Genomic DNA, 21,501 nt, shown 5'->3' with positions numbered 1-21,501 from the left:
GGCGCCGAATTGTGTGGGAGGGGCCCGAAGCACGCAGCCCCTAGCCCTGGCCCAATGGCCTCACTGGGGCTCCTCCCACGGCCAGCTCCTGCTCCCCGCTTGACCAGACCCGACACTCGCGCCCCCCCCTCCCCCGACCAGACCCGACCCGACACTCGCTCCCCCCCTCCCCCCCGAGACCCGCTCTCCTCTCGCTCTCCTCCTTTCTTTCTTTCCCTCCCTCCCTCCCTCCCAGCGGCACGAACGGCTTTCTCTCACCCCCCTCCCCCCACCCCCCTCCCGCTCAGCTGCAACGAACGGCTGCAGAATTCTCCCTGGCTGAAGCACTTTCACACAGGTAGGAAAATGGTTTATTTAATCTTTTCTTTGCTTATAAATGTTTATTCAGGTTGGATTTATTTGTATAATATTTGTAGAAGTATAAATAATGATTTATTGTCGAATTTAATGAGTTCCCTTCCCCCCACCTCGTTCTGGACGCCTAATATGTAACCTGCGCCTGATTTTTTAATGTGTAGAACAGGGTTTTTCAGTTCTACAAAAATCTTCACTGGTTCCATTCTACTTTAGTTTGGAGTACGTTTTCACTGTGGAAACTTTCAAATCAGGCGTCAGTGGCCGGACACGCCCCCTTTTGAAGAAAAAATTCTGTTCTAAACTAGAACTGTTCTACCTAACTAGAACTACAGAAAAAAAAATGTGGAGAATTGCGATTTCTAAAATAGTCCGTTCTCCACCAGTTGCTCCTAAAAATCAGGCGCGAATCATGTGGAAACTTGGGCCCAATGTGTGTGTTATGATTAGCGTGTCGTGTCTCCAGAACCAAAACAAGCCTGGACAAATTCCTACAGCATGTGAAGGATGTCACAATAAATTACCACAAATTTCCATCACACTCTGATGAAAAACATATTGCAAAAGACTAGCATACAACAATGCTGCAGGTAAATCAATCACAGGTTTCCCACAAGAAAGTGGCTTTGTATTTGCAAAGCACCCATCATAATTTCTGCTCATCACCTGCTTAGCTTGGACAATGAAATAGCTGTACACTTAACAATCCCCTTTTGGAAAAATACCTTTAGCATGTAGATTGTTTGGGCCTTCTCCATTGCTTTTCCCATCAGTATGATCTGGGTCATCTTCCTTTCCATCCAGCTGATCGAGTGCTAGTTGACGCCAGCTTCGAAGTGAGGCTTTCCCCACCCAGTATCCTTCATGGCTAGAAAAGTCACACAAGTCGAGAACTAGTTCGCTTTTTAAAAGAAAAGGATTATCTAACTACCAATAGAATAAAGTAGGTTAACTTTACAAATTTGGAGTTCTGAGTGTCAGGACCGAGTGTCAAGTTGTTCAAGACAATAAAAACAATTGTAAATCTTAGCAAAAGAACAGGGGCAGCTGCACAACACGATTACTGGCACGAGCACATTACCCAACATAAATACGTTAGAATGGCTGTTAACAATCTGCATCTTCTGACTCGAAGTAGGTAATTGAGACATCTCCCCAGTGATTCTCATCATTCTCAGAATGAGAAGCAATATCCAGGATAAATTCAGAGTTACAGAGATAGTCATGGTGGCAGCATTCTGTTTCTCCACTAGCCAGTCCCATTTTCAGTCACCCACAAGTGGGGATGGCTCTCTGCAGTGGCATGTTAGTGGTCACCGAGCTGGTGAGGTCACGGAGCATGGGGACTGCTGTTGCGAGAAATTGAAAGGACGAGGTTCTCTTTGTCTGCTAGCAGCAGTGCCTGGCAAATCCATGCCCCAATCTGGGGCACACCTGGTGGGGGGAACGTCAGCACCCCTCAGTACCATGCACACTGATCCTTTATAGCCCCATTACAAGCAAGGCTTTGCTCTGGGATTGCACTTCTCTTCTTATGGAAGATAGTGGCAACAACACAACAGAAACCTGCAAAATTAATAAGTTCCAGCTCAGAGATAGACCAAAGTTGGAGAAAGAGAGCCTTAGGGTTATTTAGCCTGCCACGCCCATTCATTCCACAATGCAATCAGGCGGCACGATTCGCCTACTCATTACCAAAAGCAGCTAATTTTCATTCCATTGAATGCGTTGCAGTGAAATTAGGCTGGTATGTTAATGGATGGGTAAAGTTGAAAATTGGCCTCCATGGGTACAGTCTGTTTTAGCAAGGGCTTGGCTTCATTGAACTTCCTGAACAAAAAGTAATGGAGTGGTTTTCTGGACTATCTACCACACTTACACATTCATTACTCATCTCCCTGGAAGGCCGTTTTGCACAGCCTACATTTCCATGGTCACAGCAGAATGGGGAGTACTATACATCATGGAATATTTCATCATCTTTGTTTATATTTAAGAACATGTAACCCCCATTCCTACCCAGGTATTTAAGATTTTTTTTCTAATGGCATTAAACAACACATCAATATTATATGAAAAATCCTACTTATGACATGCATTTCCTGTCCACAAACTAGGACTTGCTAGGACTTTTGTGTCACTGCTTTGAGTCATGAATTTTATGTCAACATTGAAAATCACTACTTAAACATTTATAATGAGAAAACTCTATTTATGGATGTCAACATTTCCTACGTAAATATTTTTACAAATGGGTCACAAACGAAACAAACTAATCAATTACATATCCTAAAAAAGGTTTTATACAAAATTAATACATATATTTTATAATATGATTACATTTATCCACCGAATTGCCTTTTAATACCTTTAGTAAACATTTTATTTCCAAGGTTTCAGCCTATCTAAAATGCCCGAGTTTCAACTGGATATTTTGACCTCAACAGTTAGAGCATGCTGTCAATACATGTGCGCATTGAGCATGTGCAGTTTGTAGAATTTCTCAGCAGGCAGTTTATGCATCAACAGAAGTTAGAGTAGAAGAGTGTGTCCCTTGATCCTGCAAGGATTTTAGAGCTTTAAAATATCATCTTGCTCAGTAGTACAGGTTGAACTTCCTTTATCCAGAACTCCCTTATCCGGAACCACCCCTCGTCCAGAACCATCCCGCCACCGGGTAGCGCATGCGCAGAACTCCGACGTGAACAAATTAAAGTCCTTCCTCGCTGCCGACTCCCGCAATCGCTGGCCTGACCCCGCGATCCACCGCCCCCCAACCCCCATGATCTCTCTGCCGCACTCCCAGCCCCATGCCAGCCAGCCCTGATACCCCCTTGCTCAGTACCTGTAACATCCAATTTAATGTGACCACCCTTCGTCCGGAAAAATCCCTTATCCAGAACAGGCCAGGTCCTGAGGGTTCCGCATAAGGGAGGTTAGAAAATAGATGCAGGTTTAACCTGTACCACTTATGACTCTCAGTCAAATAGTCGTGGGTTCAAGCCCTTCTAGAATCATAGAATAGTTACAGCATACGAGGCCATTTGGCCCGTCGAGCCTGTGCCGGCTCTCTGCAAAAGCACTTCAACTAGTCCCACTGCCCCGCCCTTTCCCTGTAGCCCTCCAAATTTTTTTCCTTCAGGTATTTATCCAATTCCCTTTTGAAAGGCACGATTGAGTCTGCCTCCACCAAGACATGAGCATATAATTTAGGCCAGTGTTGTCCAATAAGTTGGCCACTAGTCATGTGACTAATTGGGAATCCAGATGCAGCCAATTACATTTTTGATTGGCAAATAAAAAATTTAGTAATAGACATCCTCATTGGGCTAGTGATCTCAATACTCGGATTCGTATGGCATGTGCATATGTACTTTAACCTTTGTGTGAATTTGTTGGTAAAATGGTAAGTTAAAAAATAGAGTGTGTGTATTTTGTGATCGTTGTGTGTGCTTTTCATCCTCCGTTACTGCTTATTAGCTGTCTGTTAATTAGTGTGCAACATGAGTGAAAACTCCAGAATTCAGCACCATGGAAACAACAGCAACATTGGCCCCAAGTTTCCACACGATAAAAAACGGGCACCCCTCCGAGCTGGGCGCCGGTTTTTCGCGGCAAAAACGGCACCGGAAAAAAAACGCGGGATTCTGGAGTGCCCTGCAGCTCCATGTCTGCTTGGCGCGGCGCCCAGGGGGCGGAGCCTACCACTCGCGCTGAATTTGTAAGTGGGAGGGGGCGGGTACCATTTAAATTAGTTTTTTTCCTGCCGGAAACCCTGCGCGTGCGCGTTGGAGCGTTCGCGCACGCGCAGTGTGAAGGAAACATTGGCACTCGGCCATTTTTGTAGTTCTTTGTAGCTGTTTAATTTTTGAACATTTTTTAATAAAAGCACATTGCCATCAGCACATCAGCACTGAGGCTTCTTACAGCAGTGAGGAGGCTGCAGGAAGCCTCAGAAAGTTGAGGCAGCCGTTTCCCGAAGGCCTCCCCCCCCCTGCCGTCGGGGAATGGCTGCTGAACTTGTGAGGCTTCCTGCAGCATTCTCCGTGGCTGAAGCACTTTCACACAGGTAGGAAGATGGTTTATTTAATCTTTTCTTTGCTTATAAATTTTTATTCAGGTTGGATTCATTTGTATAATATTTGTAGAAGTATAAATAAGGATTTATTATAGAATTTAATGACTTCCCTTCCCTTCCCTTCCCCCCCCCCCCACCTACCTCATTCTGGGCGCCTAATTTGTAACCTGCGCCTGATTTTTTAATGTGTAGAACAGGTTTTTTCAGTTCTACAAAAATCTTCACTTGCTCCATTCTAAGTTAGTTTGGAGTACGTTTTCACTGTGGAAACTTTGAAATCAGGCGTCAGTGGCCGGACACGCCCCCTTTTGAAGAAAAAATTCTGTTCCAAAGTGAAACTGTTCTAACTGACTAGAACTGCAGAAAAAAAAATGTGGAGAATTGCGATTTCTAAGATAGTCCGTTCTTCACCAGTTGCTCCTAAAAATCAGGCGCAAATCATGTGGAAACTTGGGCCCATTATATGGACAGGGCAGCTATCATTGTGGGATGAACTGCTTCAGACCAGCAGAAGAAATCAAGCACAAGCAATAATGAGCAGCTCCAAAAAGGCACACGATGCAAAGGGAAAGCAGTTCAAGTCCAGCTCCAGAGACCTGAGCACAAAAATCTAGGCTGACATTCCAGTGAGTGCTGCATTGTCAGAGGTGCTGTCTTTCAGATGAGACATTAAATTCAGGTGGACGTAAAAGATCCAACAGTACTCTGGATGGACTGCAGTGCCTCATTGTGCAAATCAACATTCTCAACAAGCACTTAGCTTGTCACTGCTGGACAAAAATCTAGAAGCTGCTGACTTTGGTGAACAAGAAAGACTGAAAAGTTTTGCACGGAATGGTGCAAGATATTTGTTAAGTAAATACAGGGTATACACGTGAAGTACATTTACCTGTATTGTGTGCAAGGAAGTTTCTACTAAAACTAGTGCATGTGGCTAAAATGGTGTCACGTTGCCACATCTGTGGCGAGCCAGTGACTTAAACAGTGAATCAGGCCAAGAGTTAAGTGCAATGCTGCTGAATTGTTGGGGAGGCTCTGCCTTTCGGATGTCCCATCTGCCTGCGCAGATACAAAAGATTCCTCGGTGCTATTCGAGGAAGAGCAAGGGAGTGCTCCAGGTGTACTGGGGTACATTCACCCTCAACTGCAAGAACTTGCATTTATATCGTGCCTTTCACGACCTCAGGACATCTCAAAATGCTTTGCAACCAATTAAGAACTTTGGAAGTGTAGTCACTGTTATATGACAGCCAATTTGTGCACAGCAAGGCCCCACAAACAGCAAAATGATAATAACCAGATGTGTTTTTTTATTGACGTTGGTTGAGTCCCAGTCTCTTGGGTCCATTCCCCTTTAAGGTTACCAGACCCTGCTCCCAATCCCCCTCCATTACTTCTACCTAACAGTCTTCAATAATACCAGACTCTGAAGCCTCTCTCCAGTCCTGATCGTCTTCTTCCCAACTCCACTTCCATATCCTGACATCCCCTTTCAGTACACAACACATGCCAGACTACATTCCCAGCACTCCCACATTCCAGAATGATACTGGTCCTCTCCCAGTGAACCCACAACCTGCTCCAGTGTTCCCAGAACATCTCTCGTCAGTGTTTCTGGGACCTCTCTCCCAGTGCTATCAGACCCTGCGACAGTGCTATACCCAGGGATCTGATTCCAGTACTGTCAGATTCTGGGCCCTCTTTCAAGTAGTCCCTGGCTCCTGGGTTGCTCTCAATGCTGATAAGTCAGTGTGTGGGATACTCCTACTTGACACAACATCCCTCTTTTTTTCACTCACCTAGCAAAGCTTTTGGGAAATCTGCGAGTAAAAATGAATGTTATTCATAAATTAAGATTGAGAAACTGATTTAATATTGTGCTCAGCCTGAACCATCACTGAGTCATTAGTTGGACAATGTGCTTTATGAAAGCCTGTGGGTTTTTGTATGAAGCTGCCTTACATGTGAATTGAACAGCAACCCTTTGCATATTAGCTACTGATGTGGCCATAGTACAGCTTTTCTTGATGGATCACAACCACATAAAATCACAAAATAGTCTACTATACATATAGCCAAATGGTGCTTAGTACTGGGCATTCTCAAACTAAACAACTGCCTAAACTGCAAGATTAACTTGTTAATTTTAACAGTAGGTGCTGTGATCAGTGCCAGTTTGTTTACTCTGTGTCAAACAAGAGTTGAGCCTTTTTCAACCTTTTGCAGCCACAGAAGCTAATCTATCAAATTGACAGTGAAGATAAACCCCAATTGCTGGACAGCAGGGTGCAGCTGCCTGAAGAATGGAGTCGAGACTCCAAGGCAGAGACGCGTGGCACAGGGGAACAATAAAAGAGTGCGTTTAGCAGTTAAGGATTTTAACCAGACAATTCCTCACCGATAACGTAGTCTACTTCTCTATTCAAAGTTCCTTCATTCAAATACAGTAATCCAATTATTTTAGCCCATCGTTCCCACTTTGCTGTGTTGTTCACATTGCTAACTTCAAATATAGAATAATTTAAATTTCTGTAGCGTTAAAAAAAATTATACGAGTAGACTGTATACTCCATCTGTCATTATGAAATGTTCTTGAGTTTCAGCAAGAGGTGATCACAAAGTGAACTGAAACGACGAGAAATTACTTCACAGAGGGTTGTGAATCTTTGGAATTCTCTACCCCAGAGAGCTGTGGATGCTGAATCATTGGGTATATTCAAGACTGAGATCAATAGATTTTTGGCCACTAAGGGAATCAAGAGATACGGGGATCGGGCGAGAAAGTGGAGTTGAGGTTGAAGATCAGCCATGATCTTATTGAATGGCGGAGCAGGCTCGAGAGGCCGAATAGTCTACTCCTGCTCCTGTTTCTTATGTTCTTAGAACCGTTATACCTACTTTATAGTTTTAACCAGATATTTTGTGAGATGGTTGGCACCAAAGGGTAGAATGACCTGTACCAGAGAGCAGTTTACATCACCGCTATCCAGTACTCAGTAATGCACAGTCAGAAAAGGTGCCACAGATATGGATTAAGAAATGTTTTATTAGGAAATAAGACTTATTTACAATTTTTTATGTTTTTTTTATAAAAGGTCAAAAGACTGTAAGAAACTGCTACTGATGGTCACCAAGCAGGAAAAAAAGTGCTTTATCCCCAAGTAGTAAAGTTTAATTTTTAAACTCAAAATTAAGTTAACCCCCACGAAGTTCACCTAGAAAAATGTGTGGAGAAACCTTGAGGCTCCCAGGACTTATCCTCAGTGACAATGTCCCTCAGGTTTTCCTTCCCTCTTGACAGAACATTCCCTTAGATACTGTGCAAGAGCAAATCAGGCATTAAATGAGACCATATTGTGCTTCGACAGGCAGCAGACACAAAGACACCCCAGTGCTAATTTGCTTAGCGCTGAAGCAAAGAACTGTTTTGATTCCTTCAGGATGGGGAGATGATGAACACAGCTGCAGCTGCACGTGCCGAGAGAGAACGGTGACATCTTCCAGCAGCAGAATGAATATATGGGACCATCACCAGTGCTCAGAACATCTTAGAAGTCAACTTATTATTGTCCAGAGCCTCAATCTTTTGGCCACATAAAAATAAAATACAAAATCAAAGAAAATCTCATATTGATATGTTTTTTTCCCAAGATATTTGTTGACCTCAAAGAGAGCCAAGCTATTTTTCTCTTTCACCTCCCCGATTAAGCCATTTCAAAATATGACCACCCTCAGTGTTTTCTCAAGTCCTGCCTGAATCTTTCACCTTACACTTGTGTCTCCTTGTTCTGCTATCCTATAATCCCCGACTGATCCATAATATTAAAATCATTAGCATTTGACCTGATGCTCCAAAGCCATCACAGCTGTAGCAGAAGATCGACTATGACCAATAAGCTCAGAACAAATATCCATGTTGTCGATACACTCAATACCAAAGAACTGCTGGTTTCTGTTCTAAGGTGGTCTCCCACACTGGCTAAGTATTGTAAGGGTAGCTTGCTTTTTCATCTCCACATCGCTCTTTGCGAGAACTCCCGAAACATAAAATTCAGTAACACTAGTTAGGTGAAAGCAGACAAGAATAGGGGACATGAATAAATAATGAAAACATACAAGCACAATGTCACACAATATATTGGTATAAGTTTAAAAATAAATATGCCATAGAACTATACCAAAAGCCACAAGATAAATAACCAGTAGCTTTCAAACAATTAGAAAATACAATGTTTTTATGGTCTGGTTAAATAGAATGGGTGTTTTCAAAACAAAATGTACCTTTGTAATGTGGTCCTGGTCAGGTTGGAGATAATCTTGTAATCTTCATTTAACTGATTCTTTAATCTAAGAATCCTACATTTCTCCACCACACAATCTCTACATAAAGTAGAAGCTAGGGATAAGAAAAATGTTTCATTAGTAAGCAATACTTATTTACAACTTTTACACTCTATATTTTTGCTTCTTACAAGACTAAGCCTGTTACTGATGGCCGTCCCCAGATTAATATTAGACTTTAATGTTTAGCTCTAAAGATACTTTGTGTTTAAAAAACAGGATTTCGCTGGTAAAGCACACTACGAGGTCACAGAATTATAGCTCAAGTAGATGTGCAAAATACTAAGGGGTACTCTCACATTGTAGTACAGCTTTTAAGCAGGTACAACCCAATCCCAGATGTAAAGATGGACCAGTGGCTGGGTAGGCACTATGGAAATGAAACACAGGCAGGAGCAGAAATCAAATAGGGAATTCAGAAGAAACTTCTTTGTCCAGAGAGTGGTTGAAGAGAATAGTATAGATGCATTTAAGGGGAGGCTAGATAAGCAAATGAGGGAGTAGGGAATAGAGGGTTACGCTGATAAGAGTTAGATGAAGAAAGATGGGAAGAGGCTCGAGTGGAACATCAACACCGGCATGGACTGGTTGGGACGAATGGCCTGTTTCTGTGCCGTATATCCAATGTAATCCTATGTAAAGGGGAAAAGAGGAATGTTAACATGGGTAAGAACATAAGAATTAGGAGCAGGAGTAGACCATTCAGTCCCTTGGGCCTGCTCCGCCATTCAATAAGATCATGGCTGATCTTCGACCTCAACTCCACCTTCTTGCACTATCTCCATAACCCTCGATTCCCTTAATATTCAAAAATCTAGCGATTTCTGTCTTGAATATACTCAACAACTGAGCATCTACAGCCCTGGTATTTGGAAGATTGTAGTGCAACAGGCTTGTTGAGGCACACAGCCTGGCTGTCCAGCTCTCTCACCTTCCACATCCCGCCCCAGTTCAGATGGAGTGTTGAAAACGGTTGTGTAACAGAACTGTCAGAGCACAATACGGAGTTCTAAAAACAAGAATTGTCCGAAAATTGTGCAGATTGCAAGAGTCGTTGTCCGGAATTTGGAAATATTTCCTGAAAACCGGACTTTAAAGCTGTACATACCTTTTTCCAAGCAGGAATAAAAAAAAATACACAACCCGACCTCGAGGTTGCCGGATTTGGGCCGTTGGATGTAATGCTCCGAAATTCGAAAATTCATGAAAGTCGGCCCAAGGATACCCAGATTCGGGACGTCGGATTTTCTTCTCCGAAATCCGGAAATACCTGAAACTCGGCTCAGGAGTTTCTGTATTCGGGACGTCAGGTTTCTTCTCTGAAATCGGGAAAAACCCAAAAATCGGGATGGCCCTGGTCCTGAGGTTTCCCGTTTCAGCACCACACGCAGGATATACCAGGCTTGCATTTTTATTTTATTTATTAGTTCACAGGATGTGGGCGTCACCGGCAAGGCCAGCATTTATTGCCCATCCCTAATTGCCCCCGAGAAGGAGGTGGTGAGCCACCATTTCAGAGGGCATTTAAGAGTCAACCACAACATGTAGGCCAGACCGGGTAAGGACGGCAGATTTCCTTCCCTAAAGGACATTAGTGAACCAGATGGGTTTTTGTGACAATTCGACAGTTTCATGGTCACCATTAGGAATAATTGTTTTATATTCTAAATTTATTTAATTAACTGAATTTAAATTTCCAGCTGCGATGGTGGGATTTAAACTCATGTCTCCGGATCATTAGTCCAGGCCTCTGGATTACTAGTCCAGTGACATAGCTACAATGTGACATAACCCTCAGGTTACCAAACTCTACTGACTCTATATACTCTATTGACTCTATATAGGCTCTATTGTCCATAAAACGGATCAGGTCCAAATCAAATAGATCAACACAAATACTTCACTGGGTGTGAAGTGCTTTTGGGCTTTCTGAGGACATGCAAAGTGGTACACATGAGCAAGTTTGTTCTTTCACTAAAGTTATGAATACAATCAAAAATTACCAACAAATGGGCTACTCTTCACAGAATCAGGTTTCACTGCATACACACATATGCTTTAAATACCCAGTATAGCGTGCACATGATCAGGAGAAAGAAAGACACCCAAGACAAGTGCAGAGAAAAATTGGGGAACTTAAACCCCAAAGATTACAGGGCTGGCTGTACAGCAAATGGTTACTTGCTACCAGGGCAGTCAGTAAAATGGTTTCCTTTTACCTTGCCCCTACAATTGCCAGTCATACCAGGACCACTTTTAAAATTCATTTTGGTAGGACGAATGAGGAGAAGCAATCTAAACTAAATGGTACAATTTTAAAGGGGGTGCAGGAATGTAAGACCTGGGGGTGTACGTACACAAGTTTTTGAAGATGACAGGGCATATTCAGAAGGCTGTTAAAAAGGCATATGGGATCCTTGGCTTTATAAATAAAGGTACGAGTACAAATGTAAGGAAGTTATACTAAATCTTTATAAAACTCTGGTTAGGCCCTAGCTGGAATATTGTGGCCAATTCTAGGTACCATACTTTAGGAAGGATGTCAAGGCCCTAGAGAGAGTGCAGAGGAGATTTACTAGAATGGTACCAGGGATGAATAGTAGATGTAATTTACCAACATTCCTTGGATTCTGGAGAGGTCCCAGCAGATTGGAAAACTGCAAATATAACACCCCCATTTAAAAAAGGAGGTAGACAAAAAGCAGGAACATCCTGGTTGGGAAAATGTTGGAGTCCATTATTAAAGAAGCAGTAGCAGGACATTTGGAAAAGTATAATTTAGTCAGGCAGAGTCAGCATGGATTTATGAAGGGGAAGTCATGTTTGACAAATTTGCTGGAATTCTTTGCGGATGTAACAAACAGGGTGGATAAAACGGAACCAGTGGATATGGTGTATTTGGACTTCCGGAAGGCATTTGACAAGGTGCCACATAAAAGATTACTGCACAAGATAAAAGTTCACAGGATTGGGGGTAATATATTAGCATGGATAGAGGATTGGCTAACGAACAGAAAACAGTGTGTCGGGCTGAGTGGTTCATTCTTGGGTTGGCAATCAGTAACTAGTGGGGTGCCGCAGAGATCAGTGCTGGGACCCCAACTATTTACAATCTATATTAACGACTTGGATGAAGGGACCAAATGTAATATAGCTAAGTTTGCTGACGATACAAAGATGGGAGGAAAAGCAATGTGTGAGGAGGACACAAAAAATCTGCAAAAGGACATAGCCAGGCTAAGTGAGCGGGCAAAAATTTGGCAGATGGAGTATAATGTTGGAAAGTGAGAGGTTATGCACTTCGGCATAAAAAAAATTGAACAGCAAGTTATTATTTAAATGGAGAAAGATTGCAAAGTGCTGCAGTACAGCGGGACTTGGGGGTCCTGGTGCATGAAACACAAAAGGTTAGCATCAGGTACAGCAAGTGATCAGGAAGGCCAATGGAATCTTGGCCTTTATTGCAAAGGGGATGGAGTATAAAAGCAGGGAAGTCTTGCTACAGTTATACAGGGTATTGGTGAGGCCACACCTAGAATTCTGCATACAGCTTTGGTTTCCATATGTAAGAAAGGATGTACTTGCTTTGGAGGCAGTTCAGAGAAGGTTCATTAGGTTGATTCCGGAGATGAGGGGGTTGACTTATCAGGAAAGGTTAAGTAGGTTGGGCTTCTACTCATTGGAATTCAGATGAATGAGAGGTGATCTTATCGAAACATATAAGATTATCGGGGGCTTGACAAGGTGGATGCGGAGAGGATGTTTCCACTGATAGGGGAGACTAAAACTAGGGGACATAATATTAGAATAAGAGGCCACCCATTTAAAACTGAGATGAGGAGGAATTTCTTCTCTGAGGGTTGTAAATCTGTGGAATTTGCTGCCTCAGAGAGCTGTGGAAGCTGGGTCATTAAATAAAGTTAAGCCAGAGATAGACAGTTCAAAATAAGGGGTTATGGGGAGCGGGCAGGGAAGTGGACCTGAGTCCATGACCGTATTAAATGGCGGAGCAGGCTCGGGGAGCCATATTGCCTTCTCCTGCTCCTATTTCTTATGTTCTTATGAAGGACTAGACAAGCCGGGGTGGTTCTTCTTAAAGCAAAGAAGGTTAAGGGAAGATTTGATAGAGGTGATCAAAGTCATGAAGGGTTTTAATAGAGTAAAAAAAGGGAAACTGTTTCCAGTGGCAGAAGGGTCAGGAACAAGATGACACAGATTTCAGCTGGGTCTATACCAAAAGAAAAGCCGACCTTAAGTTGAGTCATTATGAATTCATCTATAGTTAGATCTTGTTCCGAAGAGCATGAACTCCACTTCAATTGAGAATAGAAGCTGAATCTGCTCCATGCTATTTATACAGCTTAACTGAGCTCCGGGATCTAGCAAAGTTGGAGTTGGTGGAGGTTGGCAAAGCGCAGAGGGTTGTAGTGCCTTGTCCCAGTCTTATGAACTTAGGGGAGATGTGGTTCTTAGCTGATAATACCTTTCCATATCATTTCTGAGAATGTAATATAGGTAGGGACCATTCCTTTTCTGACCTGGACCTAGCTGCAGATGTGGCATTTTTTGGTGAAGGGTTGAGCGCAATTTTTTATTGGGGCGGGGTGGGTGGAATAATCATGACTTCAGGAAGAGAGACGGTGCTCAAGAAGAATGAACAATTGACAGTGTCAGTCAACATGGGAGTAGATCAAGTACATTAACAATCAATGGTGGTAAATCTCACGTAAAAGGCTATCTCTCATTGACTCAACTCAGTTTGGAAAACACATCAAAACGTCTGGAAATCGTGAGTCAAGAGACCACGTGCACAGGAAAGGCACTACAAGAATCTCGGTTGATCGTAGGGTGCATTTACACTACAAATTTAGCAGCTGTGGAAAATGGTTCCAGACCAACACCAATGCTGAACTAGCAGTACACACCCAGAGATGGGGCTAAAATGATTCCAGAAAGAGGATGTGCGAGACTATCTGGAGAAGTGTGTCCCACATCACTTCCATTTGACATCCTTCAGTGTAAGTCCATGTCAAACCTGATTTACCAAGTGCTCAGGCAATATACTGGACTTCATGGGTACTTTTTAAACCTACCAGACATTACTTTAAATTACGGAGTGTGAGGATTCTTCCTTCTGCCCTCTCAACATTTACATTTTAATTCTTGGGAGAGCAGCTCTATATCTGCATCAGCAACACTCTCTTCTGGTCACAACTGGAGTTCCAACCACGCAGGATCCAGGCAGTATGAACCAGGCTACTGCCCGGCTGCTGCCATTAATACAGCCTCAAGGAGCGGCAATCAGAGCCCAAACATAACTTGACAGAATAAGTTCTGCCAAGGCAGCAGATCTCCAACAAGCAATACTGAAAAGTTAACAATCAATCAAATGTGGGTTGGAATGCAGCAATGACAAAGATCAAAACTAAGAAAAGTTTTGGAAAAAAAATTGACAACTCAGAAGAAAACTTTCTGCAAAAGAAGTTATATGGCATTTGTGTACACCAAGAACACAACATTCTTACCATGAGAAAACACCCACTTTTGTAACTCAAAGGACAATAGAGAGGCAAAAAAATAGAACGACTGCAAGGCATGCAAAAGAAAATGACATAGAATATAAAGCACAGAAACTGATCATTTGGCCCAACTGGTCTAGGCCGGTGTTTATGCTCCACACGAGCCTCCTCCCACCATACTCCATCTCACCCCATCAATATAACCTTCTATCCCTTTCTCCTTCATGTTTATCTAGTTTCCCCTTCAATTAATCTATGCTATTTACTTCAACTACTCCTTGAGGTCGCGAGTTCCACATTCTAACCATTCTCTGGGAAACAAGGTTCTCCTGAATTCCTTATAGAATTTAACAGTAACTATCTTACATTTATGACCACTCGTTTTGGTCTCCCCTGCAAGTGGAAACATGTCCTCTACGTCTACTTTATCAAACGCTTTCATAATCATAAGATTATACCACTATTAGGTCACCTTTTTTTCTAGATAAAAGAGCCCCAGTCTGTTCAATCTTTACTCATGGGTATATCCTTGTAAATCTTTTTTGCACCTTCTCCAGTGCCTCAATATCTTTTTATAATTATGGATAAAACTGTGCACAGTACTCAGTATGGTCGAACCATGGTTCTTACAAGTTTAACATAACTTCTCTGCTTTTCAACTATATCCCTCTATAAATGAACCTCAGTGCTTTGTTTGCTGTTTTATGGCCTTATTCATCTGTGTAGCTACCTTGTAGAATCATAGAAATTTATAGCACGGAAGGAGGCCGTTTCGGCCCATCGTGTCCGCACCAGCCAACAAAGAGCTACCCAGCCTGATCCCACTTTCCAGCTCTTGGTCCCTAGCCCTGTAGGTTACGGCACTTTAAGTGCACATCCAAGCACCCCTTAAATGTGGTGAGGGTTTCTGCCTTTATCACCCTTTAAGGTAGTGAGTTCCAGACCCCCACCACTCTCTGGGTGAAGAAATTTCCCCTCAAATCCCCTCTAAACCTTCTACCAATTACTGTAAATCTATGCCCCCTGGTTGTTGACCCCTCAGCTAAGGGAAACAGGTCCTTCCTAGCCACTCTATCCAGGCCCCTCATAATTTTATACACCTCAATCAGGTCCTCTACACTTCTCCGTGTCTCACCATTTAATGTTTATTCCCTTGCCTTGTTAGCCCTTCCCAAATGCACTACCTCACACTTATCTAGATTGAATTCCATTTGTCACTGTTCTGCCCACCTGACCAGTTCATTGATATCTTCCTGCAGTCTACAGCTTTCTTCTTCATTATCAACCACACAGCCTATTTTAGTACCATCTGCAAACTTCTTAATCATACCCCCAACATTCAAGTCTAACTCATTGATATATACCACAAAAAGCAAGGGACCCAGCACCGAGCCCTGCGGAATTAGCAATCTCGTTGTGCGAGGCCCCTTGGGGAAGAGTGACCATAATATGGTGGAATTCTGCATTAGGATGGAGAATGAAACAGTTAATTCAGAGACCATGGTCCAGAACTTAAAGAAGGGTAACTTTGAAGGTATGAGGCGTGAATTGGCTAGGATAGATTGGCGAATGATACTGAAGGGGTTGACTGTGGATGGGGAATGGCAGACATTTAGAGACCGCATGCATGAACTACAACAATTGTACATTCCTGTCTGGCGTAAAAATAAAAAAGGGAAGGTGGCTCAACCGTGGCTATCAAGGGAAATCAGGGATAGCATTAAAGCCAAGGAAGTGGCATACAAATTGGCCAGAAATAGCAGCGAACCCGGGGACTGGGAGAAATTTAGAACTCAGCAGAGGACGACAAAGGGTTTGATTAGTACAGGGAAAATGGAGTACGAGAAGAAGCTTGCAGGGAACATTAAGACGGATTGCAAAAGTTTCTATAGATATGTAAAGAGAAAAAGGTTAGTAAAGACAAACGTAGGTCCCCTGCAGTCAGAATCAGGGGAAGTCATAACGGGGAACAAAGAAATGGCGGACCAATTGAACAAGTACTTTGGTTCGGTATTCACTGAGGAGGACACAAACAACCTTCCGGATATAAAAGGGGTCGGAGGGTCTAGTAAGGAGGAGGAACTGAGGTAAATCTTTATTAGTCGGGAAATTGTGTTGGGGAAATTGATGGGATTGAAGGCCGATAAATCCCCAGGGCCTGATGGACTGCATCCCAGAGTACTTAAGGAGGTGGCCTTGGAAATAGTGGATGCATTGACAGTCATTTTCCAACATTCCATTGACTCTGGATCAGTTCCTATCGAGTGGAGGGTAGCCAATGTAACCCCACTTTTTAAAAAAGGAGGGAGAGAGAAAACAGGGAATTATAGACCGGTCAGCCTGACATCTGTAGTGGGTAAAATGATGGAATCAATTATTAAGGATTTCATAGCAGTGCATTTGGAAAGAGGTAATATGATAGGTCCAAGTCAGCATGGATTTGTGAAAGGGAAATCATGCTTGACAAATCTTCTGGAATTTTTTGAGGATGTTTCCAGTAGAGTGGACAAGGGAGAACCAGTTCATGTGGTATATTTGGACTTTCAGAAGGCTTTCGGCAAGGTCCCACACAAGAGATTAATGTGCAAAGTTAAAGCACATGGGATTGGGGGTAGTGTGCTGACATGGATTGAGAACTGGTTGTCAGACAGGAAGCAAAGAGTAGGAGTAAATGGGGACTTTTCAGAATGGCAGGCAGTGACTAGTGGGGTACCGCAAGGTTCTGTGCTGGGGCCCCAGCTGTTTACACTGTACATTAATGATTTAGACGAGGGGATTAAATGTAGTATCTCCAAATTTGCGGATGACACTAAGTTGGGTGGCAGTGTGAGCTGCGAGGAGGATGCTATGAGGCTGCAGAGCGACTTGGATAGGTTAGGTGAGTGGGCAAATGCATGGCAGATGAAGTATAACGTGGATAAATATGAGGTTATCCACTTTGGTGGTAAAAACAGAGAGACAGACTATTATCTGAATGGTGACAGATTAGGAAAAGGGGAGGTGCAAAGAGACCTGGGTGTCATGGTACATCAGTCATTGAAGGTTGGCATGCAGGTACAGCAGGCGGTTAAGAAAGCAAATGGCATGTTGGCCTTCATAGCGAGGGATTTGAGTACAGGGGCAGGGAGGTGTTGCTACAATTGTACTGGGCCTTGGTGAGGCCACACCTGGAGTATTGTGTACAGTTTTGGTCTCCTAACCTGAGGAAGGACATTCTTGCTATTGAAGGAGTGCAGCGAAGGTTCACCAGACTGATTCCCGGGATGGCGGGACTGACCTATCAAGAAAGACTGGATCAACTGGGCTTGTATTCACTGGAGTTCAGAAGAATGAGAGGGGACCTCATAGAAACGTTTAAAATTCTGACGGGGTTAGACAGGTTAGATGCAGGAAGAATGTTCCCAATGTTGAGGAAGTCCAGAATCAGGGGACACAGTCTAAGGATAAGGGGGAAGCCATTTAGGACCGAGATGAGGATGAATTTCTTCACCCAGAGAGTGGTGAACCTGTGGAATTCTCTACCACAGAAAGTTGTTGAGGCCAATTCACTAAATATATTCAAAAAGGAGTTAGTTGAAGTCCTTACTACTAGGGGAATCAAGGGGTATGGTGAGAAAGCAGGAATGGGGTACTGAAGTTGCATGTTCAGCCATGAACTCATTGAATGGCGGTGCAGGCTAGAAGGGCCGAATGGCCTACTCCTGCACCTATTTTCTATGTTTCTATGTTTCTAACCCCACTGGATACAGCCTTCCCGTCAGAAAAACACCCATCAACCATTACCCTTTGCTTCCTGCCTCTGAGCCAATTTTGGATCCAATTTGCCACTTTGCCCTGGATTCCCTGGGCTTTTACTTTCGGGACCAGTCTGCCATGAGACCCTATCAAAAGCCTTGCTAAAATCCATATACACTACCCCTGGTTACCTCCTCAAAAAATGTAATCATGTTAGTCAGACACGACCTTCCCTTTACAAATCTATGCTGACTGTCCTTGATTAATCCATGTCTTTCTAAATGAAAATTTATCCTGTTACTCAGAATTTTTTCCAATGATTTTCCCACCACCGAGGTTAGGCAGACCGACCTGTAATTACTCAGGATATTCCTTTCTCGCTTGTTAAACAAAGGTACCACATTAGCAGTCCTCTGGCACCACACCTGTAGCCAGAGAGGATTGAAAAATGATGGTCAGAGCTTCTGCTACTTCCTCTTTTGCTTCTCTTAACAGCCTGGGATACATTTCATCCAGATCTGGGGATTTATCCACTTTCAAAGCTGCTAAATCCCTTAATACTTCCTCTCTCACTATGTTTATTTCATCTAATATTTCACACTCCTCCTCCCCGATTGCAATGTCTGCATCGCCTCTCTCTTTTGTGAAAACAGACGCAAAGTATTCTTTAAGAATCAGACCCATTTCTTCCACCTCCACACACAGATTACTTTTATGGTACCTAATAGGCCCTACTCTTTCTTTAGTTATCCTCTTGCTCTTAATGTACTTAGAAAATATCTTTGAGTTTTCCTTGCCAACATTTTTTCATGCCCTCGCTTTGCTTTCCTAATTTCCTTTTTAATTGCACCCCTGCACTTTCTATACCCTTGTATGGTTTCTGCAGTATTGAGCCCTCGGTGTCTATCATAAGCCTCCCTTTTTTTTCTTTATCCTATCCACTGTGGCTAAATCATCTCTCAGCCTAGCAAAATTGGCTTTTCCCCAATTGAGAACTTTTATTCCTGGTCTATCCTTGTCCTTTTCCATAACTACCCTAAATCTAACTGAATTATGATCACTAGCACCAAAATGCTCTCCCACTGATACCCCTTCTACCTGCCCAGCTTCATTCCCTAAAACTAACTCCCGAACCGCTCCCTCCCATGTTGGGCCTGCTATGTACTGGCTAAAAAAGTTCTCCTGAATTAATTTTAGGAATTCTGCACCCTCCATACCTTTCAAACTAATTTTATCCCAGTTAATATTAGGATAGTTGAAATCCCCGACTATTACTACCCTATAGTTTTTGCACTTCTCAGAAATTTGCCTACATATTTGTTCTTCTATCTCCCTCTGACTGTTTGGGGGTCTACAGTACACTCCAAGTAGTGTGATCGCCCCTTTTTGTTTTTTAATTCGACCCATATGGCCTCATCTGATGACCCCTCTAACATATCATCTCTTCTCACAGCTATAATTGTTTCTTTAATCAATACTGCGACTCCCCCTCCTTTTTTTACCCCCTCTCTATCCCGCCTGAAAACGCTCTATCCAGAAATTTTGAGCTGCCATACCTGCCCTTCTTTCAGCCATGTCTCAGTAATAGCTATATCATATTCCCGTGTCTATCTGTGCTCCCAGCTCATCTGCCTTATTCCCTAGCATTGGAGGTATATACCATTTGCATTGAAGTATATACCATTTAGCACTGCCAAACTTCCTTGTTGTCTATTTTCTAGCCCTTTGTGATCTGTATATCGGTACTCCGAGATTCCTTTGCTCCACTACCCAATTTAGACATATTTCCCCAAGGAATATGTAGCCTCCTTATTCTTCCAACCAAAATGCACCATCTTACACTTATCTATATTGAAACTAATTTGCCTATTGCACACCCTTTCTGCACGTTTATTGCTGTGAATCTGAACCAACAAAGTTGAGTTTAACTTAACTAAGATTTCCATATATTATTTCTAACTGTTCCTACGAGGTTATTTGGCCAGTGAACTCTGCAGACTTTTTCAAAAAAGGTTACAAAACTGGTTTACTTACCATCCAATCGGGGACCACCTCCATATCTAGCATAGAAGGTATCTGCTGCTTTCTGGGAGATCCTTTTAACATCACAGATTTTATCAGGAATAAGTCTATTATGTGTACACAGGTGGTTAGAATTATCAATTGGCTTTGTTACTGCAGAGTCATCCAGCCACTTCCGTAGCCAGTCCACTGGTAGAAATTCATAGTGCTCATCTAAAACAAAAAAAGTGAAAGTTTTAGTCTGTGATCTTTAATTTGCAAACATTTAGCTAAAGTTACTTTGAAATGGTTTATAAAATAACAAGCTAATTTTCACTGTGTGAAAATCTTCAGCCAACACCTTCAGCAGCTGTACAGGTGGTATTCACTTGTGCACGAAAAGAAAAGCAGAAGGCAACTGTGAAGATGTGATGGCCGAATTGACCAAATCTACTGTTAAAACTCACTGTCCAAGCTCACACAAGAAAAACAGCCATTGGGGAGAACTACTAGAGGGACAGTGACAACCGACTCATGCTTTCAGGAGATGTGGGGTAAGGAATTGTTTTTTTTACCTCTCCTAGATTATGTGGCTGCTGGTGGGAGTGGAGCATTGGGGATCACTTCGCCTAATTGCAACACAGCTAAATGGGACAGGCTCAATGGACCAGGAACATAGGAATTGCTGGATGGAAAATGACCACAGTCCCTCTAGTTCGCCATCACATCATCATCATAGGCGCTCCCTCGTATCGAGGATGACTTGCTTCCACGCCAAAAAGGGATAAGTTCACAGGTGTTTCAATGAAGGACCTAATAGTCCAGGTCCCAAACTACATCCTGAAGGGTGGAAGATGCCTGTGCGTGGATTTTTTTTAAACAGTGGTGACCATTACACACCAGCCACCACACAGGCTTGACAGAGCTAGGTCTTGGTCCAGTGGCAATGATTAACCGAGACAACTGGAGACCAGCTCTGCTGCACAGACCTAGTGCGTGCACATATCGCAGTGTGGGCTGGCCCGTGCTGCCCCTGGGCCCTCGTCTTTTCTGGCCCCTGTAACGCGCGCCTCTCCTGAGCCCCGATAACGTCACTCGCAATCTCTCGCCGCTCCTTTGCCCCAACCTCACCGCTCCTGCTGGACCTGCCCACGCTCCAATCACCGACCTGAGTTATGGTGACGTCCAATCCAGTCGCCCTCTTCACAGCCATCGCCCTCCTGAACCGGCTCGTGCTGCATCTTGAAGTGGCCTGCAAGGACCATCAGCAGGTCAGGGTCTCAAAGGAGCAGCGTGGCAGCCCGACCCGGCATTCGGAGCGGCGGCCCCGACCTGCAAGGACCATCAAGTAGATAAATCACCAGGACCAGATGGGATGCATCCTAGGATGCTGAGGGAAGTGAAGGAAGAAATTGCGGAAGTACTGGCCATGATCTTCGGATCCTCCTTAGAAACGGGGGTGGTGCCGGAGGA

The 21,501-nt window shown here is 43.3% G+C and overlaps 1 protein-coding gene across 1 annotated transcript in view; it reads right to left on the bottom strand.

The window, feature by feature from the left end:
* Window positions 1–21,501, bottom strand: part of usp48 (ubiquitin specific peptidase 48) — a 195,163-nt gene that overhangs the window by 50,300 nt on the left and 123,362 nt on the right. Inside the window, exons 12-14 of the mRNA XM_070860713.1 lie at window positions 20,062–20,262; window positions 8,714–8,828; window positions 1,080–1,222 (exon numbers count right to left, since the gene is read on the bottom strand). Coding sequence (XP_070716814.1) covers window positions 1,080–1,222; window positions 8,714–8,828; window positions 20,062–20,262 — 459 coding nt within the window. The remainder of the gene's footprint in view (window positions 1–1,079; window positions 1,223–8,713; window positions 8,829–20,061; window positions 20,263–21,501) is intronic.

This window comes from Pristiophorus japonicus, chromosome 18, assembly GCF_044704955.1.
Source record: "Pristiophorus japonicus isolate sPriJap1 chromosome 18, sPriJap1.hap1, whole genome shotgun sequence".
Lineage (NCBI taxonomy): Eukaryota > Metazoa > Chordata > Chondrichthyes > Pristiophoridae > Pristiophorus > Pristiophorus japonicus.
This window is presented reverse-complemented; position numbering and strand designations above follow the sequence as displayed.